General features: G+C 39.6%; 1 protein-coding gene across 5 annotated transcripts in view; it reads right to left on the minus strand.

The window, feature by feature from the left end:
* Nucleotides 1-310: 310 nt before the first annotated feature.
* The window catches only part of JMJD1C (jumonji domain containing 1C), a 164,634-nt gene continuing 142,221 nt past the window's right edge, over nucleotides 311-22,723 (minus strand). For all 5 annotated transcript variants that reach the window (XM_057421586.1, XM_057421583.1, XM_057421587.1 and 2 more), the window contains 16 exons: nucleotides 22,274-22,475; nucleotides 20,338-20,552; nucleotides 19,167-19,319; nucleotides 16,287-16,376; nucleotides 14,785-14,912; nucleotides 14,388-14,601; nucleotides 13,687-13,901; nucleotides 12,965-13,243; nucleotides 12,419-12,587; nucleotides 11,928-12,018; nucleotides 11,689-11,819; nucleotides 10,418-10,540; nucleotides 9,237-9,376; nucleotides 7,046-7,222; nucleotides 1,564-1,695; nucleotides 311-1,215 (listed from right to left, as the gene is read on the minus strand). In XM_057421586.1, the coding sequence (XP_057277569.1) occupies nucleotides 1,126-1,215; nucleotides 1,564-1,695; nucleotides 7,046-7,222; nucleotides 9,237-9,376; nucleotides 10,418-10,540; nucleotides 11,689-11,819; nucleotides 11,928-12,018; nucleotides 12,419-12,587; nucleotides 12,965-13,243; nucleotides 13,687-13,901; nucleotides 14,388-14,601; nucleotides 14,785-14,912; nucleotides 16,287-16,376; nucleotides 19,167-19,319; nucleotides 20,338-20,552; nucleotides 22,274-22,475 (2,549 nt within the window). In that variant the 3' untranslated portion in view covers nucleotides 311-1,125. The remainder of the gene's footprint in view (nucleotides 1,216-1,563; nucleotides 1,696-7,045; nucleotides 7,223-9,236; nucleotides 9,377-10,417; nucleotides 10,541-11,688; nucleotides 11,820-11,927; nucleotides 12,019-12,418; nucleotides 12,588-12,964; nucleotides 13,244-13,686; nucleotides 13,902-14,387; nucleotides 14,602-14,784; nucleotides 14,913-16,286; nucleotides 16,377-19,166; nucleotides 19,320-20,337; nucleotides 20,553-22,273; nucleotides 22,476-22,723) is intronic.

Consider the following 22,723-nt stretch of genomic DNA (forward strand, 5'->3'; position numbering starts at 1 on the left):
CTGTAAAAAATTGTTCTATGGAAACTCCTTCCCCTCTTCACACGAAGTAAACACTGAATTATTAAAGGCAGAACGTAAAGGACGTTTCAATTGTCTTATCCTCACGGAGAGGTGCTCTGGCTCAGTGACGAGCAGTGCTCACCACTTCCCCCTGCAGTTTCGCCTCAAACCCGGAGAGGGCAGCGCGGTGCACAGAACCAGGGCAGCACACTGCGAGCGTTCCCACGGGAGATGAGGCACTGGGAGCGAGCGACTCACGCTGTCACACGCTGGCCACAAACGTAAAGAACGAGTACTAAGAGACAAGGTCTGATAAAGTCATTTTAATGGAAAATGTAAAACCCCCTTTCAACTTCAATGTACAAAGCATGTGTAACACTTGCACTTTTAACAAATTAAAGCAAGCCAATGTTTTAAAAAAATACATCATTGAATGTATATATGTATATATTTACATAGCATATTAAGTTTAATATTTAGCTTTAAAAGTTCACATAAATTTTACCAAAATGAGACAATTTTTTAAATAAATTACACCTTTTGAAAATGTTTAATTGTACACTGAATAGCTTCAATAAAATACTGAAGTGTTTGTATTTAATATCTACTTTATATACTTTATATTTTACAAAGTTTACAATTATTTGGCAGTAATTTTCAGATTATGACATGACTGCTGTGCGGACTCAGCAAGATCCCAAATGCAGGCAATAGCTGGTGTTTGTGTCCTACTCTCACAGTAACTGTCTCAATGTAGTGAAAAATATCTGAATTATTTTAGCAAACTGTACAAGTCACATTTACATTTGATCAACAATATAGCATAGAATTTTGTGGGTTTTTTTCCAAAAATAAATACATCATCTTAGATCTTTAACATTTCACAAACTTCATGTACATTATAATACAGGACAGCAGAATGCTGCTGAATCGTTTGCAAGTCTAACATGTAATCACAGTGGCTGTGATATGAAGCTCTACCGTTGCAGTGTCAGTAACAAGTAAATATGATGACTATTTTTTCTTGGCACTGATGGTTTATGAAGCTTAAATTAGTGTGCATACTGTTCACCTATTAGAGAAAATAATCTCCAGCTGATGTTACCACAAAAAAGCAGAATGCGCTCAGTTTTCATCCATGTCTTCCAGTTCACCTTCATGAATCTTCAAAGCTCTCACCATTTCCTTAACTGCATGATACAAGATATTTTTAACCTGCAAGAACATTGGAGAGATTTTAGTAAGGCCTTCCATGAAGAAACACTGCAAAGTGACTACATTCAGGACTGAGCCCTAATCATAGCGGATGGAAAAAAACAGGAAGGCTACATCAAGCCAGTGCTAAAGGAAACACCTTCTTACACATTTCAAAACATAATATAGCATAAATAAAACAAGCAGCTCAAGGGGAGAGTCATTTACACCCCAGCATTCGTGCTGCTGCTCATTGTTATTCTGTGTGAACAGCAGCAAGGAAGTAGCTCCATGCACTGCTCTGCATTTCAACAAGCCTGAGCATGCCCTGCATTCGCAACAGCTTCCAGAGCAGAATTCATTTCCTACCTGCAGTTTATCATCGTAATTGATTTCTTCCTTTGACAGCCTCAGCTCCTGCGTTAAGTGAAAGGACTGTACAAGATGTTCTGGAGACACAAAGTCTTCAGTTACTTGAACGCAGCTGTGAAAATTTTGCACCTATCCAAAATAACAAGAGGAGACTGATAATTAGTACTTTGGAGTTATTCTTTGGCAGAGATACCCAGGATAACAGTGGGCCTTGAGATCTCTTAAACCACAGGCTTATCAGACTGAAGGGCGTCTCTATACATCTTATGTAAAGAGCAGTTAAGTGCATTCATGTTAGATAAGCTAGTTTCTGGCAAAAGGTACACTTTGAACAACGCACATCTGCCTGTGCTTCGGCACTTCTTCCTGTAGTCAGCTCCGACATTCATTCGACATACTCTGATGTGTTGTATTTCACCCTTTACCAGCTGCACAGGCACTGCTGCCATGTACTACTGCTGCACACCCATGCCCAAAACACTGCACAGACCGACTCCACAGCAGCCTTGCCCTGCAGGACCTAGCTCCTCAGGCCACGGAGGCATGCTGAAAGCCTACACTCCACCAGGCACAACTGCCATGTCTGCTGAGAAGGAATTGCCATTGGAAATTAAAGTATTTGAACAAAGGGCAGGTTCAGAAAGGGGGAAGGAGCAGGTTCTGTTTTCTATAAGCACACTTTCTTACTGGTAAGAGGCAACTACTGAGAGAAATGGACACCGCCTCCTGCCACACAGGTCATACCTGGAGGACAGGGGAAAGAAAACGCTATTTCCTGGTTGTGACCTCACTACCAACTCCTGTTTGTCCTCTTCAGAAATGTACAGCATCAGGTTTTCATCCCTGAACACTTACAAATTACACGTCAAAAACCTTATCTCCCCAAATTCTAACAACTGCTCATGAACTTGCGCAACAATGACTCTGCCTCTTACAGAGGCTGGAGAGCCCCTGCCACGCCGGCAAATACACAGTCCCACCCTGCTCAGCACTGATGAAGATCTGCCTATTTTAAACTCGAGCCTAGCAAATGCTAGTTTTTAGTGCGTACTCAAGAATTTCTATTGTGATACCTGACCTTCAGAAAACCTTTGGGATCTACACAGCTGAGGACACAGCACTTCATTTGAAACACACTTTCCTCTTCAAAAACACTGTCTGAGTCTGCATTTACAAGGTAACCTGCCCCATTACAGGTGATACCCCAGAGGTAATCCCTAGCTCAACACAAGTGTTGCGTATGGAATTTCTGCAGCCTTGCAGTCACCAAGGACAAAGCAGGGCCTTTCCCCGCTGTAAATCAATCACAACAGAAATGCTTCCTGAGAGGAAGAGGGTTTGTTGGTGTCACACAACCTGCAAAAGGCAGGAAGCCAGGTGCAAGGGAACAGCTGCAGAAGTGCCAGCGCTCAACTCCCGCCAGCACTCGGGGGATTTCCTAGAGCTTGGCTGAGACACCCCTGCCCTGTGCAGCAGCCAGCTCCAGCCCACTGCTCCCCCTCAGGCTTCTTGCATGCTTCAAGTCTCCACCAGCCCTAGTCTTCCTTTCCACCCCCAGCAAATCCCTCACCACTCTTTCACTTTCTCCTGAGACAAGGTTTTACCAATTCCCACCCCCACTGCAGAGTGGGCAATATTTGCTGCCCTCTTTCATTCTGCTGTGCGTTAAACCTCCTTCCCTTCCAGGGCCCGTCTTATCAGTGTGCAAGTCTTTGCAGGGAAGACAGATTTTACCCAGCCGGTCTGGTACTTAACATGGGAATGCCGAGCTGACAGCCCGCAGGCAGTTCTATTTATAATAGTTATAATACAAGCTGATACAATGACACACACAAATTAGTATGTTCAGCAATGATTCCCCTGAGGTTTGCAGGGTGAGGATTACAGCACTCCCACGACTGTGCCGGTTCCAGCTGAACAGAGGTAACAGCTTCTCCCCAGCCCATGCCACACAGAGGTGTTCCAGCAGGGCAGAGGAGATCGGTGGAGAGCTGAACAGATTCAAACCTGGGCCAGGACAGGGAAAGGTGAGTGGGCAGGGAGGAAAGGGACATCCGTCCTTGTGGCTGCACCTCCTCACTGCACAGCCATTCCCTCCTGTCCTTACACACTGAGATCAGCCATTTCCTGCATGGCTTAGCTCTGGGACCACGCTCAGCCCAGCAGCTCTGCATGTGCAACACCCAGACCTTTATCCTACATCCTTATCACATCACCAGGATGTTGCATTACCTCCAGCATGTTATTTTACAACATATAATCCTCCTGTTCAGTCAAGATAATGCCACTACAACATTGTAATAACCTGTTCTACTATGAACAGGTTTTGCATGTAGCCTTAACAACACATTTGAATCACCAACTCAAGTATCTCTAGCTTTTAATTTATCACTAAAATACTTTGTAAATTTGGAGCCACCAAATTAAAATCAGAACGGGCATCCCTAGAGGACAACTATGATAGGGGATGACCCAGTGTGGAGCAGGAGAAAGGGCAAATAGCTCAGAGTAACAGTAAGAAAACCCCAGAGTAACAGTAAGAAAACCCCTTTTTTTAGCTGGGGAAGTTTCCAAGCAGAGCTAAGGGTTTGCTGTTACAAGCGCCAAAGAGGAAACAAGGCCCAGACGCAAAGCTAAGCTCCCCTACTTGTACAGCCAACTAGAAAGAAGAGAAAATCTTACAGTGCACCAGGCACAGTACATTCAGGGAAGCATCTGCAGAGGAGACCAGTCCAATATCTATTTCTGAGAGCAATTCTTTCCACAAAAGGTACTGACAAGGCTACTCTGACCATCACAGCTCACAGGAGAGGCTCTCCTCCCACCCCACCACTGGAACAGTTTGCCTGTTGAAATGATCACAAGGGGGATGTAACTGCTGTTTGGAAGTACACAGGGAAAAAGGGGAAACCTGGGAAGCAAGAGGAATGCTTTATGCTACCATAGAATACTAAGAACAAGGTACTTTAAAAGGCATGAATCCATAGAAGCCGAGGGGAAAAAAAAGTGTGTATATATATATGTGTATATATATATATACACACACACGAAATACACGCAATCTCCTCCATGTGAGAGCAATAAAATTCTAGACCAGAACTTCAGAAGCAGCAGTGTGACAATCCTAACTGGCTCCAGGACGGAAGTGTCTGAGCTTCAGTATGCAGTGACCACAGGCTGCTGGGCTCCCTAATTCCATCCCTCAGCCTAATTTTCTCTGCTCCACAACATTAACAACAAGCAAGTAAAAATAAAAATATTATTTTATCACCAAATTTAGTATCAACTCCCATCCAATTTTGATTATTAAATATTCATGATGTGCATGTAAATCTGAAACACTTTACATGTAAACTTAATCTGGAATGCATTCTTGTGCAGACTTATTTTTAAGTGTTTAAATGTGCTTTGTATATACGAAGTGTCGGTGCTGATCCTTAAGGTCAGTATTTATGCATCTCTATATAGAGAGTACTATACAAGTACATGAAAGAACACGATGCTTTCATTTCCTCCTACGTGGCAGATTCACAGGAACTTCTTACTGAAGATGAAAAGGTTCTCAGCTTCACCCACTAAGGTTTAAAACCACCATGTTATTATCCCCTTGGTGCCAGAAGCTAGAGCATTACCACTTCAAATGCAATCTGGAGTTTAAAGCCAAAGAGATAAAGATAGGAGTGGTCTTATTTTTGGTCCTTAAACCTACAAACTGCAGGGAAGCCTGGAACAGTCTTCCTACTTCATGTTTTACCTTCTTTATACCTTTATATGCCACATGCTACACAAAACAAATTTCCCAGTATGTTTGTTACTTTCTGTGGGCTCCTTTTTCACTCTTGTATCTGGGATATCTCCAGGGTTTCAAGAGAACAGAGTAAGGCTGCTGGAGGATGCAACACATGACTCTGGGCGCCCTAACTGATCTAGCCTAAAAAGAGCCAAGAATAACATCAATGCCAGACGTCCTTTGTGAAGCCATGTCAGGACCTGGAGACATGGTAGAGGGAAAGGCAATCTACAACAAACCAAGATCTGGTCACCTGGGTTGTTTTGGGGTTTTTTTTTGGATTTTTTTTCTTCCTTTTGCCAGAAAACAACTCCAAACAGATCACCCAGGGTTAACATATGACCATGTGAAACCATCTAAAGACTCACTGCAATGACAAAGAAGGCTAGTCTTCTAAGGTATCCGTTGCTTTCAATGCCCCAGCAACTGACATAGCCAGCAGACAGTGAGGGACGTGTCATTACTACAACTCTTGACATTTTTTTCCCAGAGAAAACCCCACTGCTCTGGTCACAGTGACATGATAAGCCATTGCTTCCTCTCTGCCCAGAAAAGGCAGCGGATGGAAGCCTATCTGCAGATCAGAAACCAAACAGCATCTTCTTCAGAAAGGCCTGGCCTTCCTTGAACCGAGGTGGAGATCAGTGATAAATCTTTAACAGCAAGATGGTTTACAACTCCTACTACAGGGTGAGGATACTCCTCATTCCTTGATAGTCAGCTACCTAATTAGAGGTGCTTGACAGCTGGCAAGACAGCAAGAAAGCAGGCTCTATTTCCTGTTGAAACAGGGAAAGGTTCATGGAGTGAAGAAAGAAATCAATCTAGAAGTGCTCCCAAATCATACCTGAGCAACTGTATTTTTTTTTCCTCTTTTCACCAAGCAGTCTGCAGACTACGAGTAAAAAATAGATTTAAAAAAACCAAACACCAAACAAAATGAAGCAAACAAACCCTTTGTGCTAGGAGAGGATGAAGCTTGCCACATATTCATACTGTTTTTTGAGAACTGCCCTACTGGCAGTACTTCTTCTTACATAACTAAGAATTAAACCCTCCCGGCTGCTGCAAAGGTGGTATCGCACTTTCTGATGGTGAGGAAAGCTGCTGAAGGGTCAGCGATGACTCCTGGCGATTGATGTATCTTTTGTGTAAAAAGTAACTTAATGTAGACTGGGAAAACAACCTCCAAATCCTGTTACAGAAATGTCTTGTTACACTCAAAACTGTTTCTACAATTCTCCTATGGATGAAGACAGAAACAATGACATCCAGGTATTTTTATCTGCTTGGGTTGCTCTCCCTGCTTCCCCTTGTGTTTAGGGTAACTTTCAGTTTAGAATTAAAAAAAAATTAAAAATACTAACCTGACTTTGCCATAACGACATCAATTTATTTAGAAATCTGCTAATGAAATGCAGAAAATAGTGATGAGTAATAGTGTGCTCATTTTTCATTTTAAAGGAAAAAAGGAACAATACAATTCCAAGCACTCAAGTTGCTCTATGTTAGTACTGGCTGGTCATCTATGCAAACAGATGTACCTTATTATAAATACCTATACACTTACCAGTAAGAAAAAAAAAACAAATCCTAATTTCAGTACAGGTGTAGTTATGTCCTTGAAAAAAGTTATTTTATTGTATTTATGGTTATTTAATCCTGTGTCTTTAAACAAATGTATGTTACCTGATGCAGTGCTCCTGCTGGTAGAATAATAGCATCACCAAGAAACTGAATAACCGTACAAGTTTTCACACCGTATTCTTCAAGAAGTCTTTGGCGAAGTTTTTTGTTCACATACCAACTCTGATCACGTATTGGATCATGCTCTGGTAAAAGGTCCAGGCCTTGCTCTTTTGCTATCTGGGAGAAGATAAAAGATCCCAAGTCACTTTCAAAAGAAGGTGAACTTTTTGCTGCTGAGTTGTAAGCATACCTAACTTAATGAAGCAACACTACTGTGTTCCCAATACCTAAATGAGACTTTAGTTAGGGATTCAAAGGAACCTCAAAAGGAACTGGGAAGTCCCACTGAGCTGAAGACATCGACAGGACTCCCATTCCAAAGTGCAAAATTTTGAAGAACTTGGCAGAACAACCTATTAATAACCAACATGCTTTGTGTGACTTCTTTCATAAAGAAAAGAAAAATCTGACCTCAAGAGTTCCTATGCTGCCAATTCCTCAAGCTCACAACCTTCAGTTTTGACACCGACACACAACACCAGCTCAGGAAAAGAAAACAACAAAACAGCAGATAGAACTAAGGGTCATATGGTGCTGGGCAACTCTGCTTGAGAATGGGGTTGGACTAAAAGGACTTCAAGAGGTCCCCTTCCAATCTCAACCACTCTGCGACAAGAAGCTATTTTCCTACCATCCTGTCAAGGAATCCATAAAAAGATAATGGACATTAAAAAAAAACAAAAACACAACCAACTTGCTGACAGCAGTAGACTTAACTGCAACAACCATTTGTCATCAAGTTAACCACAGAGGAACAAATATTACCCTTAATCTATGGCTAACTGCCAGTCATAGTGACTAAAGATAAAAAAAACACATCACTAATCCACCTGTCATGACTCGGGCCAATTATCTTGTATTTTTATTCATATTTATATTAAATATACTTAATATGATGCAGAGCTTGAAACTGTTCTTGTGTTATCACCCTTCTTCTGTACTAGTAAGATACTGAGATTTTCTCTTATCAGCAGGTGAAGTGGTTCAAAGGTCTAGTCATCAACTAATCTCCAATTCACTATTTCAAAAATACCACACCACAAATACGAGGCAGTAGCAGCAAATGACAAACTTTGTTTTACATAGCATCTTAAGTGCTTTGGCTTTGAACCTGCTGCTCTCAGAGTTCCACAGAATCCCTTAATTGCTCTGAAAGAAGAAACTCTGAATAATACCCTTCTGTCCACCTATTCCTTTGCATTTGTGATTTTGTTCACAACTCTTTTCCAAAGGAAGGGGGGGGGGGAGGGAAGAGCCACCATCTACTTTATGAGCATGTACTTTGTGAATGAACAGAAAAGTCTTGCTGTGTAATTCATCACCTCCTGGAATTAGCTTTATTTTATTTACTAATGCTCAATTCTCCCCGCAGTTCAGCTTGCCAAAGAGAAATGTTTCAGTCACCAGAGGACGGCTGCTCTGGGACTGAAACAGTGCCTCACTGTCCAAGAGAATTTTTAGTGCTAAATTTCTCAGGCTCTTCCTGCTCACAGTAAAGACCTTTGGCCTCTGGCTTGTTTATAGACCCCTTTGGTCTAGCCCATTAAAATGTATCGGATTTTTTTTCCCACAGCAGAAGACAGTGAAGACTTCTTTTCCTTGTGCGACCAGTGATAGTTTGGTATTTCTCTGGTTCATCAGGACTGCCTTCTAGAACATGAAAGCATGCTGAAGACAGGACACAGAAAACAGCTTCTATGATGGTATCTCTAAATTTAATGCCATCAATAGATATTCATCCTACATGGTAATGACTTGAAAGGTTCTGCTGTCTTTCTAAGGAAGAATGCCAAAGGAAGATCTGCACTGTAGCTAATGTTGAACAAGTGTGCTGCTCTTGGATGCATTATCCCCCACTGTTTCCACCTTCACTATGAGCCAAGGCATGTTCTTTGATCTCCTGAGCCTCCAGAGTTTGCAGGCTACCTGTAACTCTTGAGAAGCAAATATGTACCATGTTATACCATCTATTTGTTGATGATGTGGCAGGTCAATTATAACTTAAGTGCTAGAAAGCATTTTGCTTCCTTTCCTCCTTTCCCTAAGCACAGGGGTTTGTAGTTTTTGCCAGCCCTCTTTGATTTACCAGCTACGTGGATTATACTTAGAAAATATGTATTATGAATCCAACCTTTTGCAGGAACTCCCTTATCTTGTCAGCATCTTTGCCAGCATAAATGTGCCATAAAGCACCAGGTAATTCACTTGAATCTTTCAACCGCTTCCTTAAAAGGTCATCCAAATCTTCCTCTTCCAACTTCTTCAAAACTCCTAAAATTCAACAAAAAAGTTTTGGTTTGTTTAAGTGAGATAGAGCAAAAAAACTTGAACTAAACACCTTCTTTTCAAATTCCTTATGTGAGATTGAGCAGATCAAAGTTTGCTGAATACAACAGAAGCCCCCAGGTAACCTTTCTGTTTGGTGTTTGTACAGAAAATGAAAACCAATTAAAAAATATTTTTAAGGTAACTTTTTTACATCTTTGGAATTTGATAAACACATTTTTCCCACCTGAAATAAACAAGCAGGGCTGGCACCAAAAAATTACAGATGAAAAAGGCATTTTCCTGCAGTCAGCAAATGCAGCATTTTACAGACTGCTCTGCAGCAGCTAGTCAAGAAGCTAGAGCTCTCCCAGTATGCTCAAGTTTGGCTGCAATTAACTCAGTGCACACACAATTGAAAATAACGCAAATTAAAGACAGCAAACCTTACTGCAGCTGTATTAAGTCACACCCAAAATCTACATTTGCTGATAATGGAATCAGAGGATGAAAGAGTAAGGGGAGAGAAACAAAACTATTTCAATGATTTGAAGACTGTTTCACATAAGCAATAAACCTCATACAGACAAGCAACATATACCAATTTCAGCTCTCTGGTGCTGAAAAATTACATTACAGTCCAAATCCAACAGAGCAAACACAGCGCATCCAGAGGGAGCAGAATAAACACAAGCTCTGGCAAATACATCATCCTGACATAACTGTTAGAACTACCACAGCTTCCAGAGAAAATTCTTCATCCTGCACTTTCATTAGCTCTGCCAGTACTAGCACAGGAATGGTACATCAATTATAGGTAATGGCAAAAAAAAAGTGAAAGGAGTTTGACATGCCATATCATAATTCATGAACTGCAGTGTATTTTAGGAAGAATTAGTATGTGTGCAAATTCTTGAAAGAAAGAAACTTCCAGGTTTAAGAAAGTACTTATGGACATATCTTTCATCTACTTCAGAAGAACAGCATCAATTTTAAAAGTGGCAGATCATCCAGTCCACCTACATCTCTTACAAAGTGTGCGTTTACCTGATTTGGAAAGTACTCCATTTCCTTTTGCTATGCCAACATAAACAAGGATGTTCACGACATCAGAAACTTCAATATGCAGATTTGTGGTTCCTATATCATGGTCTTTAGTAGCAGCCACACCTATGTAACAGGGTAAACAGGGTAAAATTAAGATTTGTTATATTGTATATTCACCTTCAAATAGAAATATGCAACAGCAAGAGATTTCTGAAAGTACATTAACATCACAGAAAAGCATCTTATGTACAGGCAGGCTTTAACGTGAAAATACTGAAATATATAAACATGCTTCTGTTTCACTTGCTATTTTTAGCAGAGACCTTGAGATATCTCTTGGCCCAGGTTAACTGTCCCTACGTAGCAGTTGTGTCAGAACAAAGCACATTTCATTAGAACAGTCAGTGAACATTCCCTGATGACTGCGCTCCTTCCCAGCCTTTCAAGTTGTTCGGGGCAGAATGTAAGTACAGTGAATACACATGGTCACTGAATCAATTCAAATTTGTCACTTCTATGCCTGGCTGCATCAGAGCTCTTAATGAGAAGAGATCCTCAAGCAAAGAGGAAAATTAATTTCAGTTCTAATAGGTGAAAACATACACACTTAAGTCAAAAGGACATTTCAGAACCTTAAGTCTTGCAGCAGTATTACATGCAAGTGTCACCAATGAGTCAGTTCTCGAGACCCATGCCTTGATCACTATTGTTAATATGTTTATTTAAAGGACATCTGGAGAACTTTTTAAACCAAAGCCATCACATCATAAATTACAACTAATTTATTGTCCTATTGCAACAATTTGTGCAACAGAACTGAACAAATGTGTTTGGAAAAGAAGCAGCTGGAAAAGGTCTGAGAGAAACAATCTTTTCTAAACAGGTTTCTGAGTGTATGGCACACCATGCAAATGCAAATTATGAAAAATACACTGAGATTTACGTATGACCAGAATTATGAATACAGTAGCACTTCAGGAAGTATTTTGCCATACAGCATTATTAAAGACAGGATCTGTCTTGTGTAAAAGTAGCTAACAATTCATATGCTTCAGAAGACAGTAACAGCACAAGAAAAGGTAAAAAGAAATGTAGAAACAAATAAAACTCTCACGCCTGAGGTGCATGTACGGTTAATATGCAAGTCACTCATATTTCTCCTACTGTCAATGAATTATTATCTCCAAGTAAGCCCAGCTTTCTATCAAGCCTAGTAACATTCTACACTTTTCAGGGAAGAGGTAACTGCTACAATTCTAGGCCATACTCACCATATGCACTGCATAGTCTGGGTCCCAAATCTGGACGGACAAAAAATCCTGGCAGATGAGAAGCCAAGTTTAGTTTTCCTTCTGGACTACAATATTCAGGCAAGGGTAAACTTTTTAGTAAGTCCTCATATCTGGAGGAGGAAAGGAAGAAGAACGTAACTGAATTTGTGTCATTACATAGAGGGAAAAAAACCAACATGGAGATTGATTTAAGAGTATCTAATATTAAACTCAAATACCTTGCTGGCATCATCGCCTTGAAATCTTCACCAGAAGGCCAATCTTTCAGTTTTAGTAGAGCTGTCTCCCCATTTTTTATTTTCTGCCGTTCTGCAAGCAACATAGAAATTACTCGAAACTAATACACTTGTAGGTGCTTCACTTTAAAACATGTAATAGAATTCTGAACCTGTCTGTGAAGTTCTCCATAAAATGTGAGATAATTAATTTTGAGACTTGAGAATGATACAAAACAAGCTCAACTGCTCAAGGAACAATGACATTTTAGTCGGACCTAACTAGTATATTAATCCATCTTCCACTTCTGCAAAGGAACAAACCCGAAGTTTCCATCATGTTCTCTGGAAACAGATTACCTAGATCTTTCTCTTCAAATCTTCTTTAGAACTTTTTAAAAGTTTCTTCAAAGCCTCCAGATCCACAAAGAATGTTTTTAACTATTTCTAACACTGTTCATAATCAATTGAATAATACATTTAAAGTAACGTACTTGAAACATCTTCAAAACCATCCCAGAACTCCTTGACGTTGGTGTTTGAAATAATACTGTCTTTGCAATTCAAGATATCAGCTTGCTGGTTTCCAAAATCTAGACTAATGGACTCAGCTTTCCACAGGCTGAAGTTCATTTTCTTATGCATACCGGACACTAGAACAGGCTGTAAAAATTAAATAAAGTTTAAAAATCAATACTTATCCTTCAGCTAACCTGGAAGACAAATACAGCTGAAACACACACTGAAGACCCTGGCCCTGCTGAGCTGTTAACACTTCCTCCAAAAGCAACCATACCCATGATGTCATACACGCATTTTTGCATTTTCAATCTCTGTAACAGCAATTTTTCACTCATTATTAGCAGTTAACTGAAGCTTAAAACTACACAAGGTCCATATATTGGTTACACCTGACAAGCCTTTGCCCAACCCTAACAATACTTTTTCAAACATGGAGGTAGGCAAATTTGTCCTTTAAACACAGCTCTCCCAGAGTTTATACTGAAGTCACTTTATAGACCAAATGACTCAATACCTACCCTTCCTTGTTTCCAGCACTCTTTGAAGAGCTTCCAGTTGTTGCTGTTTTTATGGTCTCTGAGCCACAAAACATGCTTATCACAGATCCATGAATACTGAATGTCACTGTACCGTTTACTGCAGTCATCCTGAATACATTTTTTATCATCCTTTGGCTCATCTTTTATTTCAGATTTTACATTTATCTTTGGTGCTCTATTTGGTGGAATCTTGTTTTCTACTACTGAAGCAATTATGTCATCAAGAATGTTTGGCATAGTCCTTCCACTCTTGCCACTCTATCATAGCAAACAAATGTATGATTAAACAATGTAAAAACAAATAAAGTTCATGCAATTCCTTTGGCAGTAGAATGAAAACATTTCATTACCAATTAGAAGCCTGCAGTTATCTACTTCCTTTGTAGAAAACTGTATGCGTTCTTACACAGAAAAAGTTAGAAATATACAGTCATTACAAAGCTCAATATATAGGAATCTTCTTTTTTTTTTCATGTTAAGGCTTTACCTAACTTCACAGATATTGTATAAATCCATTATCACTATATATAACAAATATAAATATTAATACAAGTGTGTGCATAAGCACACACGACATTTTAATTATAAATGAGCTTTTAAAGCAATACCGCTATCAGGCTATTTTAACTACAATGTACAAAAATAAATCATAGAGGCTTGCAAATCCTGATATAAAATCCATGCATCTTGTCAACACTTACCGCTGTTCCTGTAGAGTAAACCGGAGCAAAAGCAATACCAGCATCTGTAGAACCCAGACGCAGTTTGCCTGCTGTTGTAGTTAATAAATCCCGTAACGTTGAGCCCTGCTCATTGTTCTGGGATGCAGGAGGAGAGCTTTTACAATTTTGGGACTCCAAATTATCCTGGTCTTTCTCTTCCTTTGAATGTTTTCCAGAAGGACATTCTTTGTTCTCTAAAACAAAAATTATCATTTTAAGTTTACACTGTTGTATTACCATGCAGGCATAGGAACACCACCGGTATCCTGTATATTACAGTGGTGGTGGTAATATACTGTAGCACTAGCACTTCATTCACCTGAAAACACACCAGAAGATGAACTAGATCCTTTAAAATACAGTGAAACAGTGAGACCCTGAAAAGGCCACCCTCAGCATTTCAGACATGCAGCTGAGTATCTGTCACAAATGAGAGACGCTGTGGCTGGAAATACTGCCACATCACACATGCATTCCAACAGTGGTTCTTGTGTTTAAGAAGACTCTGACACCACCAGCAGAAGGCATTGCAGTTTCAAGATTAAAATTAAGGGAGAAAAGAACATCATGTCTTCTACTGTTGAACAGAAAACTGTGATTTTTTTCCTAATTCAATTATCTATCTATCACTGGTGCCCCTAAAGTCATGGATATATGACATGAGAGTTTCAAACATATACCTTTCTTTTCTTCTCTGGCTTTCTGCTCTGCAAGATCAGCTAACCAATGCAGTGGTGACTGCGATTCAGGTGGTGTTAACTTGCTGTCTGTGCTTACATCACTCCTTGGACTTGTATTGCCATTTGTCTCGGACTTTTGAGGAGTATTCAGCTGTTGAGACTCAGGCATGCACAGAGAAATTTTATTACTGTGGTTAAGGACATTCTGCAAAACCTGTAAGGAACAAATTTATTTTTAAATATGTAACTTTCCCTTAACATATGTCAAAGACAAGGTGCTAGTATTTAACCATCATATATGCAAATTAAAATACAATTTCTATCGCTCAAAACCAAAAATCCACAAGAATCAGAACACATGAATGAACTGCAATGTATACACATATTTTAGACTCACCTGAGACACACCATTCATCGCAGGAAGCTTGCCAGCTTGTGTGCTCTGCTTGCTGGTACACTGACAATGAGATTTGATTTCAAATTTTTCTCTAATATTGTGCATAGCATCCAAAAGATCTGTCAAAACTAGAAAAAAAGAAGAAAACCATCAGCAGCTCTCAAGTCATTTTGTCACCCTCTTTACAGTACACACACCATGATGCCAAAATGCCATCTTTAAACCTTTTTACAATACAAACTTGTAGAATTGCTAAATTTAACACTCAAAAATATTATAAACAGACTGTCTAGTTTACCTTAAAGCTTGTGCAGAAACAGAAAAAGTCTTTCATTAAATAACTGCACACTACTCTTCTGAATAATCTAACCTTCACTCTGCATTCCTATTGCATGGTGCACACCAAAGCAAGTCAATCATTCATTATTTACTCCTCATTGTTCAATGGGCGCATCATTGCTTCATTTAATGAAACTGTCAAACTACAGACTGAAGTGAGCCACGTCTTGACAAAGAAATTAGTATGTGATTATGCAATTTAAGGCTGTTTGGTAATGGGTATGCACAGAAGAAGAAAACTGAGGTTAGACAGGCAGTCTTCCCTGTGCTGTTTCCAGGTAAGTGGTTCACTTCACAATTTAAAACAGTTTCAGTCTGGAACCTGTTCTGGGGAATGTTACAATTTGAATTTATTATGGGGTCTAACCAACATTCGTTTCTTCCTGAACTAACATGCAGAAACCCATTAAAAAAAAAACAAACAACACAACAAACAACTGGGTCTGTATTTCCAGCTTAAAATAGCTTGCGAATTTACTTAACAAGTTTAAGGGCACATCTGAATTTTCTATTCTCTGCATCAATGCTGCCAGAGATCACAAGTGAAGCTGCACTAACAACAACTACACCTACCTGCAGTTCTTCATAAAACTTACTTGGCTTTAAGAAAAAATCTGAATTTAGCTGCGTTTAGTTTCTTTTTGTTTCTTAGTTTCTCATTTATCATGAGCTGCTTCACTGCATTTTGTTTTAAGACGTTCAATCAGATGTCCAACAAAAACCACACATGAATCTTTCTTTTTTGGTAGGTGGGTGAGCAGGACAGAAAACAGTGAAAAGCAAAATCTGTTGCCACATAATGCTCCTTGGCAATACTATTTTAAGATTTTCTTTTAACAGCCAAGGTCCGATTTATTAAGTGCATTCTTGGTGTTTTCTTCTGCTCTGGAAAGGTACAAAACAGTCCAAACAAACACCCTTAATTTCTTCACTGCCTATTTCCAAAATCCCTTCAGGTATATGTCAGCATACTCCTCCTTCTCTCTTCACAATCAGCGCCCCTTGCTGGTAACTGCTCAGAGTCACTTGCCTTCCTGCAATGATCTGACAGATTTTGCAGGTTTTTAAATGTAAAATGGGGCATTTCAAGAAACAACTCTGGCCTTTTTTCACAGAAAAGGCCTGGGAAAAAACACATCCTGCTTGTTTGCAGGTGGTCTTACCAGAGCCTGGAATAATCTGTGTTGGCATCAGGTGTTTGTGATCATGAGGCTGTCCCTTCACACACTTCATCCAGGCATATAACTCCTTATCTGCAAAATAGCATTGCCAGTTGTTTTACTTTAGTAAACTAACATTTTTCAGTTTTTAGTTAGAAACAGTTTTCTACACATACTGTAAATCTTCTGTCCTTATACCTTGCATAACAAAGATTTGCATACAAGAGCTACTTTTCACAACGAGTAGTTTTGACAATACTGACATCTGAAATAGCCACATGTGTGGCACAGATGCTTGTGAATAACCTCAGCTTTAAAGTATATTCCATTCACTACATTTACTGCATTGCCAATTTAGCGTAAGCTGAAGTCCTTTACAGTTGCTACTGAGGCAGTGAGATTCCCCTGATGAATTCTAATACAGGAAAGAGACTCAATTAGGCTGCTATTGTATAGTTCATTTAATTTGACACAATCCATGCTCAACTGAAAGTGGATGTCTTCAACCACAGGGCCAAAGAAGCAAGAAAGATGGACTTTTAAACTGAATCAATTCTCTGATTTAGCCTACCACGCAGCTGCACCAGTGTTAATGATGGCACAAAGGAGACAGAATTTGCATCACAGATTCATGTCAGATTAAAGCAAACTAGGAAAGCACAAGTCTCTATGTACCAGTTAAAAATTGTCTGTGGCTGCAGAGAGGGCCTAACTGGTAGGAGAGAGAGGCTTCCTATGAAGTTTTAGGAAGATGGCCTTACCGGAAAAACATGGAGTATAAAGATAAGACAAAGGAAGAATGACAGAAAGAAATGTCTGGCCAAGCCACTGGTCACGAATCTGCTATGTGATTTTTGGGCAGAAACAGAAATACAGTTTTTCACTCAATCCCCAGTCTTGTCCCCTATCCACTGAATTGCTAGTTTTTTAAGAGACTCTTCAAACCTTTTTATTCATTTGCTCAGCTGCAGCAATGTAAACTAAGAAGTACACTACAGGAAGCATTTAGCATATTTAAAGCATTATTTTCTTCTACTGCAATAGATGCGCAGCATACCAAATGTTCTTTTCAGGTATGTATTAGATTTGTTAGCTATCCTGTAGGTTTTGAAACTCTTAAAACATTGAAACATATGACTGGTCACAAACATAAATCAAATAAAAAACCAAAACAGCATATACCTACTTAACATATATTATCACTGAAACGCCGTAACATGGCATTCCACTTGATGGTGCCATGAACTGTCTGAAGATAACAATGAATGCGTATTCATTCATCCATGTAGTAATGAGAGAAATCATTGATAAGTATCTGAATAAAAAATATTTAAACCTCTAACATTCCTGCTGAAGCAGGGAAAAACCAGTGTATCCTCTGTTACATTTGGCAACTGTAAAAACAACTATCGGTTCCAGGAAAAATGGTGTAATGTAAGGTGCTATTATACAGAAATGGGGGGGTGGTTCTGAACTTTAAGAGACTGCCAAAAGAGAGATAGTTCACATGAATCCTACAGCATCATTAGAAATAAAGCCACAGAGAGGGAAGCTATCATACTTCTGCTTTTGCATGCAACGTGATGAGCAGTAAGGAGAAAGTCTTCCCTGTTAGAGAATCAAAAAGAAGTCTGCTTCTGCATACTGCTTTTTTAAACTTTCAAGACATTTTACTAAAATTTTCCTGGCTGGTTAACACGTGCGCTATAAAAAGCCTTTGACTGCATATTCCCACTACGGTAAATAATGTTCAGCGTATATCCCAAGCCACGTCAGATGGATGCACACATACACGCACTCACAGACTTAAGCCAGTTGAAAGCTGCTGAAACAGCCTCCAGCCTTAAAGCATTAACAACTGTTCTTGGTTTTGGAAAACACTGACATTAGCTTGCTAGAAGCTTCAGGCTTTAATGGAAGTCTCTGGGAACATCCTATAACTGCACTGTAGGAAGCCTCTCACTGCCACCCAAGGACAAAATGGATGAGTTTATTTATCAAAGATTTGCCATCTAAATATCAAACTTTATTTTACTAACATTTCACATCTGTGACATTATGCTGCTATGACAAACACGGAAATGCTCTTCAAAACAGCATTACACTTGAATTGGCTCCTGGCACAGTGTTAGACTCCAGGACTATGCCAGGGCACAATGCCTGCCACAGAGGGGAAAGCAGTCCTTTCCAACAAGCAGTCTGAGCACCAATGTCACAGTCAAGGGCTGAATGATCAGATGAAGGTTCCAAGCCATTCCTCCTTTCAGTTACAGACAAGCTTGGTTACTAAGAAGTCATAGGTTTGCAAGTTAACCTTGTTATACTTCACCAGTCTAAACTAGACATTTCTATTTAAGCACAGGATAAGCAGAGTACGTGTGTAGGCTGCTGGATCATGAAGCCTCCACTAACACTCATTTTAAATACTATGTGAAGTATTTTTCTTTCTCTTTTTATAATAAAAAGCAGAGTGCTAAGCCAATATGACAAACCATGTACTTCTGAAGGGAAGACTCAAAAACATCACTCAAATCAGGGCAAGTCTTAACAGCAGTGAGTTACTACAAAGTAGGGAGGTGTAACGGAGAGCCAGACTCACAGCCGAAGAACATGATTTAACCTCAAGGGGCAAGGCACAAGCAATTCAAGACAATCCACACAAAAAGGCTGAAAAGGAGACAAAGACCTAAAATAGCCCCCACAGCAGTTGCTTTCTGAATGACTGATTCTACGTTGACCTGCAAAAAAGGAGGCGAAGAGAACTGAAACGCACAAGCAGTAATTTAACACTTAACAGAAAGGCAGTTACACTGGTGGACCGGCAGCTCTACAACAAATGAGAATAAACAGCCTATACAATACTCTAGTTCATAAAGAACTGACCTCTAGAACTTTTTCTTTCCTTTGCCTTGTAACAATCTAGGCAGACCACAAATCCACATTTTTGGCAGACCCAATGAATGTTAAATAATGTGGCTTCACATGCATCACACATCTCACGGACTCCTCTCACTGCTCTCTTCCATGCAATTTTGGCTGAAATACAAAATAAACGGAATAAAACGACTGAAATTTAAATGCAAAGCACAGTATGAATAGTCTTTATAGGTGAAACATTATTTTCCCCTCAGATGCAAATGGGTGCGAGGGGAGGAAAGTGATCCTTCATAAACAGACCATCAAGATCTACCCCTTTAGTTGCATTACACATCTCCATCAAATCTACTATCGATACACTGTAAAGAAATTAAAGCATTCAAAAAGCACAAATGAAAGTAATACAGAAAGAATATTCCTACTTAACATGAGTGGGCTACAAGTATGACAAACTTCTCTAATATATCCTTTTACCCCATGCAATGAGGAAAGCTGGGTTTTTCACCTGACTGCCTATGGAACATGTTTAATCTCAAGGGCAGCCTAACTAGTGAGTTTGGACAGTTAAAGGTCAGTAAGAGCAGAGAGAGAGAGTGTCTGTCCTGGAGACCTGGCAAGTACTTCTGCTTTTCTGCCCCACCTCCTCCTCCTATTGCTTGGAATTAGTGGAGCCATCAGCCTGTTTCCAACCTGTGCCCATCTGCTATGGACCAGAAGGACAGACTAACTGTGGCTTTGGTGAGGAGGAGGTGACGGTGTTAGCACATGTTCTGTGGGACCCATGCTGTCACATTATTCTCCTTTGTTTTGGGAAGGAGACACGTCAGAAACACATTGTTGGCAGCAGTCGGTACCTGGCTCGCTGTGGGCCTTGGCTTGGAGCTCGCTGCTCTGGCTGGAGAGCTGGAGGCCAAGCTGGGAACCAAGGCTGCTCCAAACCCAACAGCAGCCTGGCCTCAGTCCTGGACCAGCACAGCCATCAGCACAGGGCGGGGGGAAATAGGCTGGCCCACTGAGGATGATCCTTGCCTCTTACCAACGTACCCTCTTACAAAATAGCTTAAGAAAATCCCATGTCCAGTGAAGTGAACTACTCAAAAGGAAGGAGTAAATCACAATGAACACAAACAGCTGAGTAGAACTGCAAAACATTTAAGAGCACTTGAGACTGACTTACCATCTTTTTTCACCCAGGACATGGCTGTTTTCTCAGATGTTACTAACTGACAAAATTTATCACCTATGATATCTAGAATGTATTTAGAAGTTTCTAGGTCCAGTTCATCATCTTCATAGTTTTCATGCGTCCATAAACTCAGCGCTTCATCATCATATTGATCAGGAGAGGAGAAACCATCTATCCTAACCACTCCATTCTTACTAAAAGATAACCTAAAAATGAAAACAGGTAGTTCAACTGCATGTATCATTACATTCTCTGACTTACAGTTTACTTGCTAATTTACCTTACTGCTTATGTCTTAAAACAACTATATTTACCTTTTTAACATCCTGCCATATTTTTTAATTTAAAAATAAATCCTATTGCCAAAAATGGTTTTAAAATTAAGAGTAAGACAGCATGAAAACTAGAGCTAACTTCCTAGGCACATCTTGCGTTCAGTTTGCTTACAATTCTGTAACATTTTCTACTGCTTTAAAATTGCAGACAGGAAAATTATCTTATTTCTCTCTCTCTCTCCTCCTTTTTTTTTTTTTTTTTTTTTGCCAAAGTTTGGTTCTACCTATTCCCCACCTTTAATTTTTGGAGTGTCTGTGACAGCAATCACTTTTGTCCTACTGCTCTCATGCTCAGAAAACAGGAGTTCAACACTTTAAATCTTCCTAAGCAGAACAAATCACTAATAATGTTTTCTGCATCCACTAGTTCCTGATCTTTAAAATAACTGAAGGCTTTCCTTTATGCTACCTGGTACCATTCCACTAACCCTGGCTATATTTAGCCTATTTTTAAGCATTTCCAATTATTCCATCTTGCATAATACAGGATACTTCATTATTCATATACAATTATGATAATAGTCAAGGAATTTTACAGCCATGACAGTAAAATAGTCCTGAATTCAGAACTAAGTACAAAAAATGATACTTATATATTTAATGAACAAGAAGAAATGAGAATTTTTCTGGTACATCTTCCAACTGCTGTGCAATTTTTGTTTACAATTCAAGTCCTGTTGTCTAATTACAATGGAAATAATTAAACTGCTATAAAATTTACCACAATAGATTCAAAACACTTGAATTTTTAAATTCCATAACTGTGTTTTAAAACACTGGCAAAACTTTCATCACTCATGTTGTCTCCTTTAGACAGGACTGAAAACCGCAAAACTCCAATACTGCCACATTAGGAGGCAAATATTCTTACACAGAAGGTATTCCGAGTCCAACCTTGAAATGATTCCTGGACTACCACACCAAGTCTTGTAACTAAAGCTTCACTATAAAATATTAACCCCAGTCTTGGGAACAACTGCTTGTCCAAAATGAGATGGATATATAGTGATAGCAGCCCACGTGCAAATTAAAGCTGTTCTGTTCTGTCTTGATAGCTGTGTTGTGTGCACCATGTACGTGATGCTGCATCCTGGGAAATTTTCTTCCTGAACTTGCAAGTTTCCTTTGATTAGCCATTAATGTTTAAAAAAGGAGGTCACAACTCCGCTATCCTCAGAAAACTCCCAGAAAACCCTGAGCAGCACTCCCACCATATCCTGGCATCAGAACAATTACAGATAAGTGCAACTCAGTAGTTGTACAACTTGTCCAGAATAACTGAAGCATGTCTTTTGAAAATCCCACTTCAAATGTCAGACACCTGTGTAACGATGATGTGCTGCATTTTCTGCTTGCCTAAGGTACACTGGGCAGATGCTCTGATGTCTTTGCTATAAAGCTTTAAATTGCAATGAAGTCTATCCACAAAAGAAGAAATACAGATGTAAATATTGTTAAATTAGACAGTGTCTTTTATCAGACAGACTGACTGAGCCAGAAAAATCAGACGAGCTTTCAAGCATGCAAGTCTTTTGCCAGTATTATTTTTAACAGTTAAAACACCACATTATCAGGAAAATAGCAGTACTTACCGACGAAAGTAGTAAAATCTACAAAATACTGGGGAGTGAGATGGTTCTTCTCCTTTCTTACTTCTAATTAACCTACATTCTCTGCACTTCTGCAAATTTGGTCCTATTTCAGAGCAAGAATCATCCTGCAAAAAGGACTCTCCTGTTTGCTTCAGCTTCTTTACTTTGCGCCAGTCTTTTAACACTGAGCGAGGTATACCAGCTGCAAAAGTAAGGAGAGTTTCACGTGAGACACTGGCAGCCCTTATTTGCAGAACCCAGCCAGATCAGTCAGTATTCAACATTTCTGAAAGTATATTTGTTACCTGCATAACATATTCCATTATTACTTCCATTTGTCTGTCAGTGCCAAAGTTTAAAAGCATAGCTACCAATTAGACTTAGGCAGGAGCACATTCAACTACCTGATGTGCTACCAGGAATACCTACGACACTCTATTTTCTCTTATA

The sequence above is a fragment of the Pezoporus wallicus genome, unplaced genomic scaffold (genome assembly GCF_028554395.1).
Source record: "Pezoporus wallicus isolate ANWC-B61680 ecotype Strahan unplaced genomic scaffold, APGP_CSIRO_Pwel_v1 contig_4816, whole genome shotgun sequence".
NCBI classification, from domain to species: Eukaryota; Metazoa; Chordata; class Aves; order Psittaciformes; family Psittacidae; genus Pezoporus; species Pezoporus wallicus.